The sequence below is a fragment of the Acanthaster planci genome, linkage group LG02, assembly GCF_054643075.1.
Source record: "Acanthaster planci isolate LZ-2023a linkage group LG02, COTS_SCS, whole genome shotgun sequence".
NCBI classification, from domain to species: domain Eukaryota; kingdom Metazoa; phylum Echinodermata; class Asteroidea; order Valvatida; family Acanthasteridae; genus Acanthaster; species Acanthaster planci.
The window spans coordinates 35,217,618-35,235,396 of record NC_141778.1 but is presented as its reverse complement, the minus strand read 5'-3'; the positions used below and the strand labels follow the sequence as shown (position 1 = coordinate 35,235,396).

Sequence of the window (17,779 nt, the reverse complement as noted above, 5' to 3'; positions counted from 1 at the left end):
AGTGAAAAATGACGGCCATTTTTATTTTATTCGTTTTAATCTTCTTGGCCAAGTTTGACAGGCAAAGTTGAAAGAATTTCAGTAAATGTGGTGATTACATTAATTTTTCTTTTAGAAATAGTTAATATTCTGAGCAACACAGCAGAGTGCAGGCGCAGTGGGAGCGTCCAGGGCCCATAACCCAGAGGTTTGAGGATCAAAACCTCGCTCAGCTAACTTTTTCCCCAAGTAAATAATTAAACCCTCAACCAGCTTTGACCGCTTCGATAATAATATTTTGAAAGGCAGTAATGAAGGGCGCCACACAGCGACCGCAGCGAATATCGCGCTTTCTCTTCTCAAGCTACAGATGGTCAACGACGTACATTGTACATGCAATAGAGGTCGCTATTTAATTTACAGTAAGTACTTTTTGTCGCAGCATGCAAAGATATACAGTATACAGTTTCTGGGAAATAACGACATCGAACAGCAGTTTCAATCATCATCATTAATTGAATCTGAAAAATCCAAACAAACATTTGACGCTTCAACCAATTACTCCAGACAATGTTGGTTTTACACTCCGTTCGAGTCGTCTTGTAAGAATTCATCTGAACTTAATTCACAATTGACCTTAATAAAAAAAATTGAATTTAATCTTATATTTGCAGAAATGCAGAGAACTTTGTAGTAATCTTGAATGTCACGTTGAATAAATAATAATTTTATTAATAGAATCACTGATACGGTCACATACAGTGCACTTCGCAAACACAGAAACTAACAAATTTTAAACAATCTAATCTAGCCTGTATAATTATAGCTCCATTTTGAAACAATTTTATTGCGGTGTATTTGCAAAGAAATGTTTTTGCATGTTTCATACACCTCTGCAGGAGTTTCACTGATACTGCATCAGGTTTTTTCCCTTGCAACGAATTACACCTAAACAACAAAGAACTATTTTAGCATAAATTTAGTACGAACAGCTGAGTGGTGCAGTAGAAGCGTTCTGGGCCTATAACCCACTGGGCCGAGGATCCAAACCTCGCTCTTCTAAATCGGTAATTTTTCCCACTATTCCCTTCTTTTTCCTAAATAGTTTAGACATACATTTAATTGTGATTTCTATTTATAGTCTGTGCCATTTGTAAAGTTTCCGAGGTGTGAACTTAATTTGCTGATATGTAACTTGATTTTTAACCCGTTCAAAACGACGCCAACGTGTTCAAAGAACCGTAATTTTAGCGCTTGTTGATCAATGCCAGCTTTGAGAGCAGTAACTAAAGTTTCAACTGTTGAGGGCGTGATCACTCTCCGCAGTCGACTTTTGCGAAAAAACTTGTGCACTCAACTCAACGGGAAGACGCAAAGTGGTATAAATTACCCATTCTGAGCCCCAATCGGCGTATAAGATGCATAGCAAATAAGACTCCTTGCAACTGGTACTAAATGACTGTTTCTTTGACGTGGCAGGGAACCATTGAATAACGTGAAGTAGGATACCTCCATATCTCCACTACTAAGTGCATGCATGTTCCTTCACATTACACTTCAGCACTGATGTACCATTCAGTACTCAACAAGGTGACACAGATTGACAGAATTTCCCATTTTCAAGGGACCACTTCACTACATGTACATGTAGGCCAACGTGATATAGTTTCCATTCTTCTCTCTCCCACCATTGACGTCCGTCTTAAATTTTCTTTGTGATAAATAGTTCTGAAGGATTGGCCTAGTTTTCGATTGTAAAGTGGGGTTGTGAAGCAAACCAAAACATAGGTAAACCTGACAGCTACGGCCTACACCTTGTCCTGGTTGAAGGCGTCATGACAAAGCCAGAACAAAGCAGCACAGCACTGATGCAGTCTCAAACAGTCAGGTTCATTGTTGCTGTCTGACTGTCACTGCTCCCGGCCGAGTCTGCCATTGGTCATTCGTACGTGTGTGAGTTTAATGCAATCACTGTTCACAACATCGCAACTTCCAAGCCTATCTACCTTAAGGTTACCAGAACTCCCAATGGTAACGTAATTTTTATGGCTAGTGTTCGTCGTTAATACATGTTAACCTAGTACGCTAGTATATTATACCCGACTGGAGGGCCTGCGTAGAGCGCCCTCCCACAGGACAAGTTTTGTTATTTAGATTTTAATGATGACAATGAATGCACAAAGGTTTACTCGAGCCAATTGTAGAGGAAGAAAGGAATACCCTCTAACGTGACGTCATACGCTGCAGTCCCTCTATAGGTTAGCCTAACCTAGGCCTAATGTTCTAGAAAACACTCACCCAAGGCTGTCCGTTCCCTCATCTTCGGCGTGTTTACGTCAGCTCCCCTTGTATAGTTGTACAGTCATGATTTTCCACATCAGGTACAAGAGAAACGTAGACTCCATAACTTGAAATATAACCGTTGACTTTGAACTTGGCGCGAAACACGAACTTTCTGCCACATTTTCCCGCATCAGACGAGACGGTGCGACCTCGTCTGATATACAAAGCCCTCAAGAGGCCGCTTTAAGTTATTTATTTAGGATGGCGTTTGCATGCATTGCTTATCGTTTTGAATTATTTATTTTATGCAAGGCCGCCGGAACTGGGGGTGTGGTATGGAATTCCATATCTGCCGTCGTGCGTCGCCCGTCGTCCGTCGTGCGTCGCCCGTCGTGCATCGCCCGTCGTGCGTCATCTGTTGCCCGTCGTGCGTCGTCCGTCGTGCGTCGCCCGTCGTGCGTCGTCCGTCGCCCGTCGTGCGTCGCCCGTGGTTTTTTTGTCACGATTGCGCAGTGGTATTTTTAACTTTGACCCTTGATCGTTTCACATGTACATGTCCTTGTTCGATCGATCCACCATGCCTGACTCTCATTTTAGCAATAGAACTAGAAGATGTACATGTATTCGTTTTTGCAGTTGCGCCAAACTCCAATTGAAAGAAGAAATAATATCCTGACATCGGCTAAGTAACGTGTATATGAAATAACACCATTTTGGTTACATAAATAAATCAACAAAATAGACTTTTGTTACGGTAGATTGTTTTTCTCGATAACTTAGTTACTCTAGACGTAACTTTACTCGTTAACAGCCAGACTTTAGGTCTATAGCCTATGTGATATTTCTGTCTGTCCCTGCACGATATCCCATAGAACGGAATGTAAATAATAGATTATTTACAATGTTTGATTCCCAATAGTTTTCATAAGAGACGAACTGATTCAACATTATTTTGAGGGCGGGTATACCTATGATGAAATCTGCTGTATACTGAAAATTAGACATGACTTTATTTGCAGGTTGGCTCACAGAAGTCTTTTAAACAGTAACGTTACTCGTTAGCCCCATAAATAATGCTGATGTGCTGGACAACCTGTTCTCATCGGTCTATCCACCATGACATACACACCCGCAAAAACCAACACGTCATATTTTCTGAAACTTAAACCAAGTGGTAATTGCCCCTTAACAATACATTTAATAAACAGTTTGTTATCCACAGCACGTCTAGTATTTCTGGATTTCAAGGTGAAATTGAGAGGACAAGATAGAATATCTGTATCGGTCGGCAGATTTCTTCCTGGAATTTGATGAAAACAAGTCGGCACATTTTTACAGTATGCAAATTAGAATAACACTGTGGATAAGTTGGCCGGAACATTTTTGCTGAAAATGTTTTTCCCCAAAAAACACTTGGTTGAATTCTGAGAGAGGCGATATTTTCTTGTCAAGGGGCAGGGGTAGTCTAGCATTATTGGAATCAATTATGTGACTAGTATATGCTTTGCAGGTGGGATTTGTACTTGCCTTATTCGGAAAAGATCTTTAGAAGTGAATGGAATCATCACATTGTCATTTGTTAAACAACGGCTTTTGCATGTCCTATGCAACCCATTTGACGGGCGACGCACGACGGGCGACGCACGACGGACGACGCACGACGGACGACGGGCGACGGGCGACGCACGAAGGAAAATGGCATGTTTGGAACTGGTAAATGGCAGAATTGGGATACAACAAAAAGCAAAATGCGACGGACGACGGGCGACGGCAGATATGGAATTCCATAGTGTGGGGCACAGCCCCCCACACAGTTTATTGAGACGCAAAAAAATAAAAGTTGCCTGTTTTGTCTTGATCATCCGCCATCTTTTCTCTTCTTGGGCGTCGCGTCAAATTACGTCATATTTTTGTAAATGTTGTAAACCCATGGTGCGTTCAAGTAGCCACTCCTGGTAGCTTGAAAGGATGCGTGCGCATTATCTGGAGTCAGTTTACCCGTACTCCCCGATGCGCCCAGGGGTCACGAGCACCTCACTCGAACGCGGCAACCCCTGACTGGTAGCCTGATTGAACGTTGACGGCCGCGGCGCGCGCTATAGCGTGTGTGTTCTTGTCCCGCCTTACTTCCGAAGGGGCCAATTTCATCATGGCCGCGGCAGAGTTGGTCCACGTACATGTAAGTGACGCTTGTTGGACCACATTGAAGGCATGCGTGATTAGGACGCATGATGCAAAACAAGATGGTGCATGGTAATACTGACAGGGATTTTAGTTGCGGTAATCGTAAACTCTCGCCCCTCCGAGTCATCAATCTGGTTACAAACAAGTCTTAACAGTATGGCTGTTCTTACATTCAATAAATATTTATTCCAGCTTGTCATAAGTTGAAGAACAACTTAAAGAATCATCACAATAACAATTCGACATGCACCTGATATAGGCAGTGGGAACGACTTAGCCCCACACATACATATAGGGCCGTTCATCGTGTCTGTCTTTTGAAATCTGTCTTTTAACTGTTGCCAGTACAGCCCTACTTGTATCGAAAGTTAGTGCAGATTGTCGGGAACTTTGAATACAATTTTTTTCCGAAATAAAAACAGCCAGAGAATTTTACTTACACCAGTTGACTACTCAGAGTTTACTCTCTGATAGTATCCCCTAACAAAAATAAATGCATTCATCTTTTTTACAACAGAAGGCATCTTTTTAAACCCAGCCTGTAATGTATGCTGACGATGTCCGTCGCCAGTTTGAACAACTTGAATACAGACGCTACAATTTTCATCATAAACTTACTGAAGGTGTATTTATCCCAGTACGTCTTATTAATTTATTTTGCGGATATTGAAGGCCACTAGGCACGACACATTAGCAGAATCAGTAGAGTTGTTCTATTTAAATGTATATATGCAACACAAAAGAAACGAGTTTTATTGTACAGTAAGTACGTGTATATTGGCTCTACGGTTTTACTGAAAATTCTTGTCATTATTTTACTTTGTAAATGCAAGCAGATTTGGGGCCAAATTACAGAAGCGAGTGGCCCAGAAAGTCCCCAAGATTGCACCAGACAGCATCTAGAATCCAAAATTTTCCGGGGCCCTTGAGCGGGCCCAAACTCCACTCCGTGGCCGGCTTCGCAAAAATTGATTACTAAGGATGGAAAACACGGGTGAACCCAACCCCTCCCCACTTTTTTTTATACCTTCCGACGAGCGTGTTTTAGATGAAAGCTGTGGTGGGAGATGGGCTAAATAGAGACATAACTGTAATAAAATACGTAAAGTGCTACCTACATTCTTTTCCATTGTGTTTAAAATACAAGAAAATCTTTATAAAAATAATAAGCATAGAAGCGAATATCCTATTGCAGTTTTATTTTATCTGTAAATAATTGTAATCCTTGCGCTTATCCTTTGTGTTATAAGTGATCAAAAGTTGTAACAGAATGAAGCCCCTCTTGTACTTACATGGAATGAATAAAAGGAGTCGATAACTCCACTTCCCAACCAAAATTAGGATAGAAACGATCAATTATCTGACGATAGCCAATCATTTACGTGATACGATCATACATCAATTGTTTTAGTCTGTAAATAAGATACATATTTTCACAATAATATTGGTTTCGAATGGGAAATTAGTTGTCAACGTGAACTCAGCAGAGAAGAGAAATGCAGCGAAAAGTCACGATGCAACTAACCAAACCGGACATAATCTTGTCGACTACGTTTTTGGACTAACCGTCTGATATTATTATTTCCACTGGTGTAACGGAGAAGGCTTTTGAACAAATTGCAATCCAAAAGGAGCTGGGTTTTTTTTCTTTTCTTTTTCAACCTGTAATTGGATCCTCTTTTCCGCCCCCAATTGACATCCTTGGTAATATTCCCAGGCTGAGGGTATCTTCAATATAGTAGAGCAGCATGTACGTACATAACGCATCATTTCTGTCAAGGTACAGGTGCAAAATAATAATCATCGTCTGCAACAAGCGAGCTGAATTATTTATAATGCTGGCTCGGTGACGATACACGATAGGTGCTTTCTTCAAGGCAAAATAATTTGCTAGATGATGGTCGTATCACATGAAAGCATTATATGAAATCATTAATCAGCCTAAACAGTGTATAAGAGCAAAATCAAATTTTTATAATGCGTTAAATCATCGAAGACATGTCATTGCACTTTATCTCATTGCACTTTACATGATTAAAAAATCACACAAATATGTCATTAGTAATGCCGGAGTAAACCTGCGCCTGGGGATGCGCGGTGGGAGATAGGGGAATGACGTAAAATTAAAAAATTGCCCGGCCTCTGAAATTTGAAAGGGGGATGTGTACTGATACCGCATGAAACTATAGTGTGCTGTTCATGATACAGGTGTACATCTTTGAGATAGATATATATATATATATCCCACAAATCCGCCTTCCTGTTTTTTCACCTCAAAAAAGTGGGAGATGATTCAGTGTCCACCCCTCCCCCCAAAAAAATTTAAAAAGGGGGATTATACTCCCAACCCCTCAGGATTTGTGCTCCCATGCATTAGAATACAATGAAAAATCCGGTAAAAATATACGATAAAGTACACAGTAAAAACATCAATATATATCAAAGATATATGAATATATGAATCCTGACAAAAAATAGTATTTTTGTGCTACCTTTAAATAATGAAATAAGGAAGTCTGTTTCTATGCCACATACTGGGTGCAGATGGCGAAAAGCCACGCCTGTCATACTGATCTAAATTATTTTGGGGGAGAACTGAGCGTGTACGAAACAGGCAATAATGGATCGTTCGCATTACCTGAGGTACCTCGGGCAACAGTTGTCTGATTTGCATAACAGAAATATTACTCTTTTCTGCCTTCCATTTTAATTGGCGCTTCCTTCAGCCAGCAATAGCTCATTGAAAAATTAATACTTATGGATATTCCTAGCTACGGGTGAATACACGTTTCGTGTTGGCAATTCATATCGGCTACTTCACTGCTAGTGATGAAGGAATTTGGTTCATAGTCTACTATCCAAAAAGAATCGTTCCAACTGTTGAAGAAAATGTTCAAAGCGCTCGTCGTCGATTCAGGGAATTCTTTTTACTGAAGTGCTGGCTGTGGGTTACAAGAGTAAACAGTGAAGCTTGTCCGTGCGAATTTCCTATGATGATTGGTGATGTATAGCCTGAATCTTACTTGCATGACGTTACCAAAGCCGTTCGGAGACAATTCCAGGCTATTACACACGTCATTTCGTTTACAGGACACTTTTATAATTTTACTTCAAGGGAAGCGTAACCATGTGACTTGATACGAATGCTTAGCACTGGCTGACACATGCGAACGAATGATGATAGATGAGGAGACGCCTCTTCAAATCCCACATTTTGTCGTGATTATAGCGACAGACATGGAGGTAAATTCTACTGTAATAGTTTATCCAGGTGTAACACCAGCTATCTCTGTGTCTGAAAGACGATTCTTAGCTACCATTCTCTGTATCATCGTGGTGACTGGCCTGTTCGGCAACAGCGTGGTTATGATGTCTGTGTTTTTGTCCAAGAAACTACGGCGTTGCATTACCACTTTCTTCATCCTTAATTTGAGTGTAGCTGACGTGGCAGCTTGCCTCAGTATGCCATGGACTATCGTGTCATTCCTTTACCCAGGAGGATGGCCATTACCAGATTTCCTGTGTCAGATGGGTGGCTTTGGTCTGATCATGTTTTTCGGCTGCAGCGTCATGACCTTATCAACCATTGCAATTAACCGTCTTCATTTAATCACATGGACTAGACATACGTATCTCACAATCTACACACCTATCAAGACGGGTTTCATTATCCTAGCGACTTGGCTATTGGCGATCATGGTTGCCTCAGTACCTCTGATCTTCAACTTTGGGCAACTCGGCTACAGCGCTCGTCATGCCAGTTGTACCAGAGATCCTTCTCATCCACTTGCCACGGCTCTAAACATCTTCCTTGCTGCAGTCTTCTACCCAGTGCCATGTCTAATTATCATCAGCAGCTACGCTAAAATTTATTCCTTCGTGAGGAGTCACTCCAGGATTATAAAACATGGACATGATCCGACCAAGACAAGTCGTACCAGAGCACAGATTGATAGAGCACACTTTAGAGGGCATATATCGCGTCGTCAGCTTCTCGTCACCTGGAATATGTTCTACGTCGTGTGCGTCTTCTGTGCCTTAGTTTCCCCATACGCAATCGCTCTATTCATTTCAAATAACGACCGAGCCCTTCCCTATACGGCTGTTGTTCTGAGCTTTAACAGTTGCATCAATCCATTTATCTACGCCACCAAGCATCCTGATTTCAAGAAAGTCATGGTTTGCATTTTGACCTGTCGAATTAGAAACATACCTGGAAGAGTCCGACGACAACGTACACCTGCCCAGCCGTTAAAGAACTAAGCGAACAGCACATTGAAACGTCATCATATTTAATGACATCACTATTATAAAGGAAATTAATGACTTTTAATATGTAGCTGAAAAGTTAATTTGTATGGTATGACTTGTTGAAGTTTATGTACAACAGGTACGCAGGCTCAGGCTGATAGTGCTGCGCACAAATTGCGTGGGGGGTTGGTACCTAGCGTGGGTACATGTATTTAAGCGCGTGGCTCGCACGCGGTCGGGGTCTTCTGTCGCTCTGTTTGGTCACAAGCTGGTGCACTCTGCGTCCCGGGCCGCTTGCCTCCCTCTTTTCATTGCCTGGGACCCGGAGTCAGTGTTTGCGCTGCGCAACCTGGTGTGCCTGACGACAACGGAGCTAGGCCGTGTACCAGGGTGAGTTAGAACCCCAGTTACTGGGCTTGAGAGGGGATTTTGCCATTGTCAGCCCTGTTTGGACCAAACACCTTATAAGGTGCCCCTATAGCTGTACATGAATAAATACACCAGTCAAGACCGACAGACAAAGTTGTGTATTGGCTCTTTCCATTCTCTGGTTCCTCCCCCCCCCCCGGATATTGTGGTGTGCGTGAGAGCGCTTGAGGGTGCACTGAACTAATTCAAGCTCCATTGAAAATAGTGTAAAATCAACCAAGTTTGGAGCCCCATGGCAGGCAACTGAAGTCCCTGAGGCCTCTCAAACAAAAATCAATGTGTTGTTTGGTCCTTCAGATTTCATTTGATTTTCAATTTTTAGTAGGTTAACCAATGAATTTTTTAATTATCCGCCCAAAACAAACTCACCCCCCAAAAAGTGAATGTTGCCAAGCCCTCCCAGCGGCCATTTTTCAAATGACATCCCTCACCTTCCTGGGGCTCTTCTGACTAATTTTCAATCCCATTTTTGTCTGCTTTGCCCCCAGATGGGTGCCCCTGAATCTACAGAGATGATTCTGGGCCATACTGACACAATTCCACCATTTCCTGGCCCAAACAGACCCCTCTTTTCGAAACAATCTCTGGGGGTACTTTTTCTGCGCCTCGGCCTGGCGGAGAATTTTCCTTGAATTGGGACACTGCACCCTTTAGTGCCCCGGTGCCTGGTGAACAGACTGCCCCGCAACGAGTATGCCCCCGGCCTTCTTATTAGACCGCTCGTAGGACGGCCGAGGCCCTAATAGTTCCAACTGATCGGTTTTGGTTCGTTTCTTTAAGAGATTTGCATTTAGCCTACCTCTTTCTAAGCGTCTCAGTCGAGTATAGGCCTATATGTTCCATTATATAATGGAGATCAATGATTGTTACCAACAGATTTTTATCCGATCTCCATTAATGTTCCTGTGCCCCGTCGAACAATTTGCATAGCATTCAAGCGCTGTCCAGTTCGGTTGTCAAACGCCCTCAATAGTTCGAAGCTTGGTTTATCTTGTCACTTTGGCAACAGAGTCTTTTTACATTTACAATATTAATGCGCTCGAGACCTTCCCAAAAAGACAGTTATTGAAATACAAAGGGGTTATTTGATAAAAACATTCACCTAGTTACTTATAAGTTAATTAAAATTCAATGAAGTTACAACTGTTCCCAGTTGGCAGGTAAGGGTAGGTTTACTTTCATTAGTAGCTGCACAATCCCTAGGCCAAATGCGGCGGTTGTGCGGCTCATAAACAACCATTATTTTGTACACAAGGTGGATAAGTTTGTGTTGAGCCATAGCGTAACGTCCGCCCGGATTTATCTCCTTTTGTAGTTCAACAGACTTAGCAGACGTTACTTCAGGAAATATGGCAGAATGGAAATACGATCTGGCACTTGTGAAAACTTTAACTGACAAAAAAATTCGAGAACAACCATGGTGAGTAAATTTGTGCAGCTAGGGCCTAGATGGCTGATAAAATTAGTGACGTGTGGAACTCTTTCCGGGGTGTGACATGTGTGATGCCAGGGGGGCCTCCTCGCAGAACTGTGAGCCACACTCCGTGTGATTCCCAGGTCCTAATTTTTATTGGTAACGCTATGGGATTTTGAATGTGCGCATATATTTCACCTAAAACTGCACTTTGTCAATCAAATCTTCTCCCCAACATAAACTTATGATTCTGCCTCTCTGGTCGGGCGATAGTCATGATAGTAGGGTCCAAGTACCTTCCATAGGCTTTCCATTCCGTTACATCATACATGTAATTCATTCACTCAAAACAGGTTGTACCCCGAATCAAAATCCTTTGAATTCACCTCCAAAACTGTCCTTAAACTGTATACTTCAGGCTTTGGATTAAGTGAAAATTCCAATAATGATGGTAAGGTTTACTCACATTTGGGAAGGAAATAGAAATTTCCCCTTCAAAACGGAAACGGTCTTATCATCGAGCTCGAAGTCACCATCTCGTTCAAAAAGCGATTTGAACTGTATGTTAATGTGCTGGAGACGACATCACACAGCGCTGGCCTATGGGAACATTCACAAAAGCATGCTGTGTTGGCACACGCACGCCGATGACTGATTCATGAGTGCGGCAATGTCCAGAGTACAGTTTCGGTGTGATCACAGCTACTGGACATTGTGTTGTTCAGGAATCAGTCGTCGGAACGTGTGTGCCAACACGACATGCTTTCTGTCAATGGTCCGCTAGGCTGGCGTGCTGTGACATTGCTTTCTGTGGTCCCGTGACCATTGGGTCTTGCAGTGACAATCAGGCTAGCCTAAAAGCCTGGATTTGTTGCGGTTATGATGTGGCATGGTGTATGAAGCGAGCTGCGCAGCCAGCATACTATGTAAGTGAATCAAGAGTTAAAGACAATGTGGTCTCGGCAGTGATGACTCAGACTGTGGTCCCATGTTTGTACTTTTTGAGACGATATGGCGACATTTTTTTGAACAGCCTCACAAAAACTTTGACTTAAGCAGGATTTTGGCCTCTGGTAATTCGACTTACGGAAGTACAAAAACACCTATTCTTTCAGCAGGAACAAAGCATCACTTCAAGACAAGCGCACCTTCGACTTGGCCGAGTTTGACTTATCGAAGTTTTACTGTATTTAGTTTTGACGACTTTTAGGGGAAGGTTTGATTCACAAAGTGCAGTTTCAGGCAAATAAATGGGCACTTTCAAAATCCCATGGCGTTACAAACCAATAAAAATCCAGACCAGGAGAAGCTTGGAGCGTGCAGCAGGGTTTTTCATTTTCTCGTTACTATCACCCAACGATACATGATATTACTTATCTTACCTTCCCCCATCATCCCCACGTTTGTCACACAAGTTTCCCTTCATCGCCGTGTGCTCAAAGCCAAATAACATACCCCCTTCAGAAATGGTTGGTCTAAGATGTCACACTGGAATGTACGGTTATTCTATCCTCCCTGCTCATGTCTACTAGTATCTCTTCATCCGAATGCTCTTTGGCACAACTGTCCTTGAATTTGTCTCCCAGGTACAAAGAAAGACTGAAGACCAGGTTCATCAAGACCAAGAAACCTGGTGATGCGTCTAAGACTCTGAATGGAGGTCGGTGGCAGTTTCTTCTCCATGGTCTGGATGACTTCAGAGATGGATTGCCTCCCAAAGTGGAAGATTCAATCGTAGTCAAGGTATTGAATGACAGTCTACATCCTTGTTACTTTACATGGTCCTATTATGCTCACAGGAAGTTTGATGTCATTGCCCCTGCCAAATGGTATTGTCACAAGAAACTTGGCACTGAACTTACATGTATGTACTGAAGATTCAGTGACGATTACTCTGTTGTGACTTTGGTGACAATATTATATGATTATGGAACAAGTTCAGCAGGTCGTAGCCAAAGGCACAAAGGAACCATTGCCATATCTGGCCTGTTAGTTTCGCCCTTGATAGATAAATAGATATCAATAACATATGGGTGCATTAACTGCAACAACAGTTTCATGAGATCAGCTTAGTGCAGGTTTACTCAACTCAGCTGGTATTATAGTCCTTCCGTACATGTACCAAGTTGGAGTCCCTATCATCTTTCCTCAAAGGGCTCGTCAGGATGGGAACCAACATAAGTGTACACTGTTTTCATTTTCTGTCTTCCAGTGACAAATCATAGGCCTCTGTACAGTGCACATTACAAAACAGGTCGACTTCCACTTTTTACACATGGGGAGCTTTCATCATTGTTGCCAAACATGTTCAAAGCGCATAGAGTTGCCGATCATTTTGGATATAAAACTGTTAATGCTAATTCTACCAAATTGTCATACAATATTTGAAAAATGCTGATAGCGAGTCTGTCCTTGCACCTCTATAGGGCAAGAAGGAAGAGATTGAACCCAACATCCACGGTGATACACAAATGAAGTTCCCCAAGGCAGAGACAGTCAACCGACACCGATTTACTGAGGAAGAAGTGGCCTATCTACGCACTCTCCCCCTCCAACAACAGAGAAGAGATCACATTAATGAGATGGAGTTTGGATTACTCCAACACCCTCTAGCTCTCTACCCACACCTGGAAGAGAGCATGCCTCCTGACGTAAGTCCCAAGAAAGTAGATGTTGGGTTGTACCATTCAGTGGAATAGGGGAGAAGTGTTGGTTGCTTCTCTTCTCCTTTTTTAAAAGCTTGAAAAACATGCATTGGTGGTTTATCATGTGATGAGAATGAAACTGAAACATTTAAAATCCTGGCAAAGTCATGATATCTCGTCTTTGTAGCATGCATTCCCCTAATCGTGCTTGGAAAAATAAATAAATGGAAATGGAAAGTTTGGGCAAAATCACACAAAACCTTCAGCCAACTCTTAAACTGGAAAATAATTGATTTTGTCAACCTTTCCAGCTACAGAATAGAGGAACACTTGAATTGAACAGAATTCAGACCAGGGGTGAATTGACGAAGGGTAGGTTGGGTCTGATGTCGTTTGCTCCCTCTTCTGTAGATTTTTGAGGATGTCGTGGAGATTTTGGACCCAGAAATGAACCTGGACAGCGAGGCTGGGGATGAAAATGATTTTGAAGAAGGTTTCACCAACTCCTATGGAGAGACTGAAACATCTGAGGATAAGCATCGACCAGCCTCAGGCTTATCAGATGGGTAGGTGGCCTATATGCAAACTCAGTGAGTCATACCCAGGAAATGTAGTGGTACTACCTCAATCACTTTTAGTCAACTTCAAGGAGAAGTTTTAAGCGTAAATGATAAATATTTGTTTAGTAGTGTTGATCAAAGCAGCTGCTGACTTTATGCTTGCTTTTACATGTACATGGATTGGCTCATTGTAATGTTTGCCAATGACTTACTATTACAATAACACGAACGTAAATGCCTGATTTTAATGTGAACTTAATTTTCTCAAATTGCGTCTGTGTGTGGCCCTGAAGGTTGATTACTGTCTTTTTTTATCTAGGTCATCCAATGAAGCAAAGGTGCGCAATCCATACCGCTGGCTTCCCCGCAAAGAGGAACAACAGAAAGAAGATCGGAAAGCAAACCGACGACGAAGCGACTCACCCTCTCAAGATGAACACATCAAGAATGTCACCAAGGAGTTCTGTGACTGGGTGTCTGGTCTGGGCGGAGATAGTAACAATGTGGAGGAGTCAACCATCCACAGTTTATTTGCCAGTGGGTATGAGACCAAGCCTGCCCTGTCTGTTCCAATTCATGTTGTCGAGCTGACAAATGTTCCCCCAGAACTGAGAATGTCTGCAACCGTCTCGCAAGAGGAGATACCAACACAGACATTGGAACAGGTGGAGAAAACTCAAAAGCAACTGGTGAGTAATCTTATTCATGGAAAGGTTGGCATAGGAGTGCTTTTGTTAACCTTCTCCCTGTGTGACCAAGGTTTGAATTCTGTCAGGGCAGATTTGTAGACAGAGCTTTCCATGGTTTTGCCTGTCATAATGTGTCTCTAGCCTTCCTTCACACTCCAAGACAGAGAATGATGGTTATCACAGTACAACTGTCCACAAATTGCCCCAGGATTGTGAGGATACAGAAACCTTGAGCTAAGATTTGCGTGGGGAAGGTAGCAAGGTTTGCGGTTGCACTGTGCAAGGATATCTCTTTCTGACCATGTGTGTTCTGAAAAGAACCCGAGGGTACTCAACAGAAACCTTGATTTCATTGCTAAAAGAAATGCTTTTAGAACAGGGTCGTTTTCCAATACTCAACTTCGTCTCTGTCTCAGGTTTCATGTAGGAAACCAACCCTGATTGTGGGCCTGAAGCATTTAACTTAAATTAAAGTACTGTAATGTTTGGCTCTTTTGCATCTTACTTGATGTTTGGTGGCACTATCAGACTTACTATTGCGCTTACAACCTCAAAGTCAGGAAGTAAAAAAAACAGTTGAAGCCTGAGACGGAGCCCAAGTCGAGTATTGGAAAACGGCCCTGATGTGGGAATGTTTTCGTTGTACGGCAGTTGAATGTTAACATCTTTATACGATGTAATGGTGTTTTTATTGACAGTATGGAGGTTATCAACCCAGCTGGGTGAAAATGAAGTATGGTGCTTGGTACTTAGCGCCTAAGACGTGGAGTCGACGAAGAAATGATGAGGTAAAGTTACTCTCAAGTAGATCAAGAAACAGGGTTTGTTCAGACAGAGTTGAGGCATTGTCTGATGGAGCCATGCCGTTCCAAAACCCGGGTTAACTTAATTTTTGCAGGATATCCAGTTTTTTTAACTTCCATGGGTTTTCTTGGACCCAGAGAACCAGAAGAGACTTGGCTTCATGTCATGGTGGCACATAGTTTCTTAAACACTTCCATTTTACACATCTTTTAGTTTTTCATAGGTTCAAACTTTTTGGGGACAGCAGTTAGAAATTGACCTATCGCTGTCTGCAAGTTAGCTACGTCCCTTGGGCAACCCTATGGAATTTTATAGGTTGGGCTATTTGTCTGTCTCAGATTTTGTGCATCCTGTGCCATTTACATTTTCTGTATTGGACAGTACTTCACAAGCTGCGTTGATGCAATATGAGCAATTAACAATAGTGCGCCACCAAGAGTCTGCAACGCATTGGCCCATCACAATGCGCGAAATCTGTTGACCCAATGCACGTTCCGAAAGGGTCGACAAACTTCGCACGTCGTGATTGGCCAACGCGTTGGAGACTCATGGGGCACAGTCTTGTGAATCGTCCGTATTCTCACACAATTCTACCCTGATAGGTTGACTATTGCAAGACAAGTTGTGTTGCAGCAAGCCAGTGAATTAGCTCAAATTGGCAATCGAGAGAGTTGCTAGATTTTTTAAGTTCTTGCAATAACAAATTGCAGTAAATCAAAATGGGGTGAAATTCTTGCAGGAAATTCAAACCTAATAAATTTTAAATTCTTTTGTCATATTTTCAGCCTCTGGAAGACCCCAAAGCAATGAAAGATAAAGAGATGTCGGAATCCAAGAAGAAAAGTCTGGCAATGGATGAGCAGCTAGCTCCCCTACATGGATCCAAATCATTCAAAGAATTTGTGGAGAAGAAGGATACCAGGATGCCTGAGGTGAGTTCAGATTACATTGTTGATTCCTTTATGCTTGGCACCAGTGACACCGTTTCTTATGTTTAATTGTAAAACAGCAGCACTGCAAAAATATTGTGAGTTTCCCAACTTCTCTGATGTTGTGAAATGTGAGTAGGTTGTGGAGAATTTTGCGGGATTGTAAACTTAGCTAACTATTTTGCTTGACATGGGATTGGATATGCTCATAGGTATTGAAAGCTGAAGTGCAAAGGATTCACCATTGGTTTCCTGCACAGTGAGAGATTCAGACAATTCAAAGAGATTCGCTGGGAAAAATGACCACCAGGTTATTGGTAGAAATTAAGCTTACCATTTGTTATTGTTTTTGGTTTAGTTTTTGGACAGAGTTGCTCAGTTTCAAGCGCAAGCAGAAGCAGAGGAATTGGCTGCAGCAAGGTTAGAAAAAGGTCCTAGTAGTTCACGAGAGATTGAAGCAAAGTGACATCTCAACGAGACATTACCTACAAGTGCAATAGACTAAAAATGGCAATGATGTCATAAGGAATGTCAGCAGTTTAGGACAGGACTTCATTTTAAACATTTATTTAAGAAATAAGTGTTTGATAGAGATCATCTTGGGAAAAGAGTTGATGAATTAACTCTCCTTTATTTTCAATTTTGACCATTTCAATAGAAGTCGACTTGTCTTCCCTAGTGTCATGATTAAGATAAATATTTTCCAAGAAAACAAATTTGTGTTCCAGTCGAAGCAGTGGCAAATTTGCTGTTTCTTTGGAGAGCTTGGGTCATTTGTTGCCTCTTTAAGTCCTTTTCTACAAAGTTCATATTTTTTATGAACAGAATTTGTAAATACTTGTACATAGATGTACAGTAGCTTCTTGTACAAAGGAAAACAAAAATAAAAGGCATTTGCTTATAATTTCGTATGTTCAATCAGTTCAATGTTTGTGTGTTCTGCAATCCTCCACTTTGTTTTGTGCTCTTTGAAATGGATGGACCTGTTTAGGGGAAAAAGACAAGAAATGGCTATTTACCCCGCCGGTTGATTTCGATATCGATTCTTGTGCATTCGTTGATGTAATTACGTAAGGAAGTTAACCGATTAATGGACTGCGCCCTCTGTTGACATGTAGGCTAGAAAAGTTAGTTTTAGAACAGAAATTCTTACTGTTCAGGTTCATGACATAAAGGGAATCGCAAAATGCAGTTTTATATTTACATATAGTAGTCGACTCTCAGGTTTCTTGTCTGAGTTTCTGGAAACAAATGAATTCATGAGAAAGGAATCCACAACATATACCGTAATGATCACTGGTAAGAACGTATGCGGTATTTGTTCAAAACAATGTACGTATTGATATACATGTAGGCCCACATGTATTTGGGACCTCCCTTCAAAAACTCAAGTAGTGCGGCGCACGTGTATTGCCCTTGGACATCTTATTCAAAGTGGAATGCTAAGCCAGTTCCCGTCAATTTCGCTTGGATAAATGCGTCCATCCTCTCGTTTTGAGCCACTGTGAAGTGAGTCTTCCAATCGCCAACGATCCCTGCGTGACACAAGACGGATAACAAAAATGCTCGAGTTGCCAAGGAGTGAAGTGGAAGCACGGAGGTAAGAGGATAC

The 17,779-nt window shown here is 42.0% G+C and overlaps 3 protein-coding genes across 9 annotated transcripts in view; 2 read left to right on the top strand and 1 right to left on the bottom strand.

The window, feature by feature from the left end:
- The first annotated feature begins 7,166 nt into the window (after positions 1–7,166).
- LOC110985900 (melatonin receptor type 1C-like) lies at positions 7,167–9,079 on the top strand. Its single transcript, XM_022247348.2, has one exon. It carries the CDS (start codon positions 7,621–7,623, stop codon positions 8,707–8,709), a length of 1,089 nt encoding a protein of 362 aa, XP_022103040.1. The 5' UTR covers positions 7,167–7,620; the 3' UTR covers positions 8,710–9,079.
- Positions 9,080–10,355: 1,276 nt separating this feature from the next.
- On the top strand, positions 10,356–17,071 carry LOC110985917 (protein FAM47E-like). Its single transcript, XM_022247380.2, has 8 exons — positions 10,356–10,546; positions 12,127–12,283; positions 12,967–13,191; positions 13,597–13,751; positions 14,065–14,434; positions 15,133–15,222; positions 16,024–16,170; positions 16,526–17,071. The coding sequence occupies exons 1-8, from the start codon at positions 10,476–10,478 to the stop codon at positions 16,631–16,633; spliced, it is 1,323 nt and encodes a 440-aa protein (XP_022103072.1). The 5' UTR covers positions 10,356–10,475; the 3' UTR covers positions 16,634–17,071.
- Positions 16,767–17,779, bottom strand: part of LOC110985919 (sulfotransferase 1A1-like) — a 19,847-nt gene continuing 18,834 nt past the window's right edge. For all 7 annotated transcript variants that reach the window (XM_022247383.2, XM_022247385.2, XM_022247384.2 and 4 more), the window contains one exon: positions 16,767–17,702. In XM_022247383.2, coding sequence (XP_022103075.1) covers positions 17,593–17,702 — 110 coding nt within the window. In that variant the 3' untranslated portion in view covers positions 16,767–17,592. The remainder of the gene's footprint in view (positions 17,703–17,779) is intronic.

What these genes read in the sequence shown, in the direction of transcription:
- LOC110985900 (XM_022247348.2), top strand. Translation starts at nt 7,621, where the DNA reads ATGATGATAGATGAGGAGACGCCTCTTCAAATCCCACATTTTGTCGTG.
- LOC110985917 (XM_022247380.2), top strand. Translation starts at nt 10,476, where the DNA reads ATGGCAGAATGGAAATACGATCTGGCACTTGTGAAAACTTTAACTGAC. An exon ending in AAGAGAGCATGCCTCCTGAC is followed by an intron (nt 13,192 to 13,596) that starts GTAAGTCCCAAG and finishes CCTCTTCTGTAG; the next exon opens with ATTTTTGAGGATGTCGTGGA. An exon ending in AGAAAACTCAAAAGCAACTG is followed by an intron (nt 14,435 to 15,132) that starts GTGAGTAATCTT and finishes TTTTATTGACAG; the next exon opens with TATGGAGGTTATCAACCCAG.